Source organism: Herpailurus yagouaroundi, unplaced genomic scaffold (assembly GCF_014898765.1).
Source record: "Herpailurus yagouaroundi ecotype Mexico unplaced genomic scaffold, PumYag 64392, whole genome shotgun sequence".
Taxonomy (NCBI): domain Eukaryota; kingdom Metazoa; phylum Chordata; class Mammalia; order Carnivora; family Felidae; genus Herpailurus; species Herpailurus yagouaroundi.
Window position 1 is genome coordinate 1 of NW_024417697.1, and position 4,026 is coordinate 4,026.

General features: G+C 62.4%; 1 protein-coding gene across 1 annotated transcript; it reads right to left on the reverse strand.

Moving 5' to 3' along the window:
• Positions 1 to 1,837: 1,837 nt before the first annotated feature.
• On the reverse strand, positions 1,838 to 4,020 carry ZNF358 (zinc finger protein 358). Its single transcript, XM_040466627.1, has 2 exons — positions 3,864 to 4,020; positions 1,838 to 3,620 (listed from the first exon to the last, which is right to left on the reverse strand). The coding sequence occupies exons 1-2, from the start codon at positions 3,934 to 3,936 to the stop codon at positions 1,915 to 1,917; spliced, it is 1,779 nt and encodes a 592-aa protein (XP_040322561.1). The 5' UTR covers positions 3,937 to 4,020; the 3' UTR covers positions 1,838 to 1,914.
• Between the last annotated feature and the right edge of the window lie 6 nt (positions 4,021 to 4,026).

Genomic DNA, 4,026 nt, shown 5'->3' on the forward strand with positions numbered 1-4,026 from the left:
CGTGACCGGATCCTGTCCCACCCCCTGCGCCACGACAATCCCTGCGGCCGCAGCACGCATGCGTTGTCCTCGGCTGGCGACTTGCGGGGCGGAGGGCGGTCTTGGGGCCCTAACGCCGACGGTCCCTGAAGGTGCTGGGGGATGGGCTGGCTGTGAGAATGCCAAAGTAGGGCTGGTTCCGTCCTGGCTCCTTGCCACGCCTCCGTCCGGTGCCGGATTCTTGAGTTCCACGTTCAAGGCTTGACCCCTTACCCTCCCCAGAGTCCGAGGATGATCGTCCGTCCTGTCTCATGGCTGCTTCTCTGGCCTGGCAGAAACCTCATGCTTACTCGCATCTCTTTCGGCTTCCGCTCCTCTCATCTGAACTGTCGGCAAATCTATGTCATTTCCTAATCGTGTCCTAAATAGGACCACTTATCCCCACTCCTATGGCCGTCAGCCGAGAGTCCCTCAGCATTCCTGTCCTGGACCACTGCAGCCACCTCCTTCCTGACCTGAGGCTCCCACTCCTGCCCCCTGCACTACACTGTCCAGGCAGCAGCAGGAAAGCATTTTGGAAGAGTAACTCCTGTTGAGTCTTCTGCCACACCTGTCGACGTCTTCCCGTTGGTCAAGGATAACAAGCAAACTCCCACCTCAGTCTGCCGGGGGCCCTCTGCTCTGGCCCCAATCTCCCCTAGCTCATCACTCAACAGCCCCGGGGCCTTTGCACACTCTTTGAAGCACGCTGGTTAAGAACTCAGGCTCTGGCAGACAGACAGTTTGGATTAAATCTAGGCCCTGCCAACTGCCACTTACTTCTACATCCGCCAAAGAGTCCCTTAAACTCCACATGTCTGGTTGCTTGTTTGCAAAATGGGGATATTTAGTCATAGTTACCTGTCTGGCGAAGCTGTGGAATTAAAAGAGAAAATGCGACAGCATAAACTGCAAGGGTACAGAGAAAGGCCGGGCAACCAGCACTGACAATTAAATTAGTGGGTTATTGGGGCGCCTGGGTGGCGCAGTCGGTTAAGCGGCCGACTTCAGCCAGGTCACGATCTCGCGGTCCGTGGGTTCGAGCCCCGCGTCAGGCTCTGGGCTGATGGCTCAGAGCCTGGAGCCTGTTCCCGATTCTGTGTCTCCCTCTCTCTCTGCCCCTCCCCCGTTCATGCTCTGTCTCTCTCTGTCCCAAAAATAAATAAAAGTTGGAAAAAAAATTTTTTTTGAAAAAAAAAAAATTAGTGGGTTATTGGGATTCTAGAATCCCTCCTCAGGAGAGCAGTCCCCCCAGTAACTGCTTTTCAAAGCTTTCTGAAATTGGCATCTGTGAGTTCTGTGAAGGCCAAGGCCGTGCTTATCTTGCTCTCTGTTGAGGCTCCAGGAAGCAACAGATTTTGGCCGAACACATAAATGAGCGCCTCTTCTGTCCAGTGCTGTACCTAGAACATGGGCTGTGAAGGGCGTGGGGTAGGCTGTGCGAACACAGAACACATGGCATAGGGCTGCCGGCCAGGTCTCCTATCGGCCTCCATTATCAGCCTTCTAGACTGTCAACATGCCAGAAATTCCACCACTCAGAGAAAAGCCAGAGGGAAGGGATCCTGTTCAGACCACCCGCCAAGGAAGTCTGCCCTTGACTAGGGTGGCCAGGGTGCTCTTGGGGGGGCAGAGTGGTAACTACGGTGGGCCAGTGTGAGACCTTGTGGGGGAACGGGAAGCCTGGAGGATTAGGGGCAGGGAGCCAGGACATTGGGGTTCCGGCTATGGCTGGCACGGGCCACACCCTCCCCCATCTCCCGAGGAAAGGGCTGTGCCTTAGTGGAAAAAGAGAGACAGGCAAACCACAACACAGAGCCAGGAGGCAGTGCGAGGATTTTACTAAACTGCACGACACACAACTTCCCCAGGCCCCCGGGAGCGTCGGCGCCCACTTCAGCCGTCGGGCCCCAGCAGCGCCCCTTGCTCCCGCACCCACTCAGGACTCTCGCCAGTAGGGAGGGCTGGGCTGACAGTGTCATGGGTGGGGGAGCAGGGTTCGGGATGAGACTCGGGGTTGGAGTCGGAGCTGGGGCCAGATCCGTGGTCAGGGCTGGCCACAAGGTCGGGGTCTGCGTCGTGACCAGGCTTAGGGTCAGAAGCTTTGATAGGATCAGGGGTGGGGGTAGATTCGGAGCCAGAGACAGCTTTGGGGCTGGGATCAGGGAGGGAGCCCGGCTCGGAGCCAGGGTCAGAGCCAAGGCCAGAGCTGGGGCCAGGGCTGAGGCCCAGGCCGGAGCCGAGAACAGACACAGCATCAGGCCCCAGGAGGGAGACCTGCCCGGGCCGCAGCATCGAAGCAGGACTGAGGCCCAGGCCTGCGGCGGCCGCCGCGGCAGCGGCAGCCGCCGCCGCGGCGCCCTCGTGCACGCGCTTGTGCTTGGTGAGGCTGGAAGCCTGGCCGAAGGCCTTGCCGCAGAGCTGGCAGCGGTAGGGGCGCTCTCCGGAATGCACGTGCAGGTGCTGCAGCAGCGCGGAGCTCTGCCCGAAGGCCTTGGAGCAGTGGGGGCAGGCGTAGGGCCGCTCGCCCGTGTGGATGCGCAGGTGGTGCTGCAGGTTGGAGCTCTGGCCGAACGCCTTGCCGCAGTGGGGACAGCGGTACGGGCGCTCCGCCGTGTGCGTGCGCTGGTGCTGCAGCAGCGCCGAGCTCTGGCCGAAGGCTTTGCCGCACTGCGGGCACGGGTACGGCCGCTCGCCCGTGTGCGTGCGCAGGTGCTTCAGCAGCGCGGAGCCCTGCCCGAAGCCCTTGGCGCACACGGGGCACTTGTGCGGCCGCGGGCCGCCGTGCGTGCGCAGGTGCTGCGCCAGCAGCGAGCCGTGCCCGAAGGCCTTGCCGCACACGGGGCAGTGGTGCGGCTTCTCGCCGCTGTGGCTGCTGCGGTGCTTCAGCAGCGTGGAGCGCCAGCCGAAGGCCTTGCCGCAGGCGGCGCACTGGTAGGGCCGCGCGCCCGTGTGGATGCCCCGGTGCTGGGCCAGCGTGGCGCCGTGGCTGAACGACTTGCCGCAGTCGGGGCAGCGGTAGGGCTTCTCGCCGCTGTGGGTGCGGCGGTGCTGGCTCAGCCCCGAGCTGCGGCGGAAGGCTCGCCCGCAATCGGGGCAGGAGAAGGGCCGGGGAGGGCTGGCAGGCGCAGGAAGCACCGCGGGGCTGGCGGCCAGGACCTCGGGAGTGGCAGTGAGGCTAGATGAGAGGGGGTCCAGGTCTGGGGCTTCGGTGGGGCTGAGGGTGTCGCTGTTGGGGTCAAGAACCAGGGGGACAGGGCCGATGACGTCTGGATCCAGGTCGAAACTTGAGGACATGGGGTCGAGATCTTGGGGATCCGAGTCACGGGTCCCCGAGACGGAGCTCGGAGCTTCAGCATCGGGGTCCAGATCCTCAGAGACGGGCTCCAGATCTTCATAGCTGGGGTCCACATCTTCGGAGACAGTGTTGAGGTCTTCTGGGTCGGGCTCTGGGTCCAGCTCTTCAGGGTTGGGGTCCAGGTCCTCGGAGTCAGAGTCAAGCTCGTCATAAGCGGGCCTTGGGCCTTTGTGGCCTGGGTTTCTGACCAGGACTGAGCGCCGCATCCCTGGTGTGGAAATGCTGGCTGCTTCTAGGGCCGGATCTGCAGGGGTGAGGACAGAGGGTGGGTGGAGGTAGGTGCTGGAGAACAGGGGGTCTCTCTTGGAGTCTGGGCAGGGAAGTGAGCGGGGGCCGTGCCCCACAACCCATCGCTGCACACACACATGGATCCTTCTCTTGTCTCAGACTGCGGGGAGACTTGTGGCAAGCCCCAGACAGGGCAGGGAGAAGAGGGACCCTGGTGGGACATGGGGGTGGGGCGGGGCTTCCCTTCTCAGCACCACACCTGGATGGAAGTCATGGGACCCGGCACTAGAGGTCTCCAGTACCCAGTTCCAGGGCTCTGCCCCTCTCTGCATCTTGGGCTCCTCCTCCCGTGGGAAGCTTGGGTCCTGTGGAGGAGAGAGAATCCAGGCTTCCTACCCCCTTGGCTGGGGTCCCCTCACGGG

Coding starts and splice junctions, on each gene's coding strand:
- ZNF358 (XM_040466627.1), bottom strand. CDS start 3,936: ATGCAGAGAGGGGCAGAGCCCTGGAACTGGGTACTGGAGACCTCTAGT. Junction 3,621..3,863: donor GTCCCATGACTTCCATCCAG/GTGTGGTGCTGA, acceptor TCACCCCTGCAG/ATCCGGCCCTAGAAGCAGCC.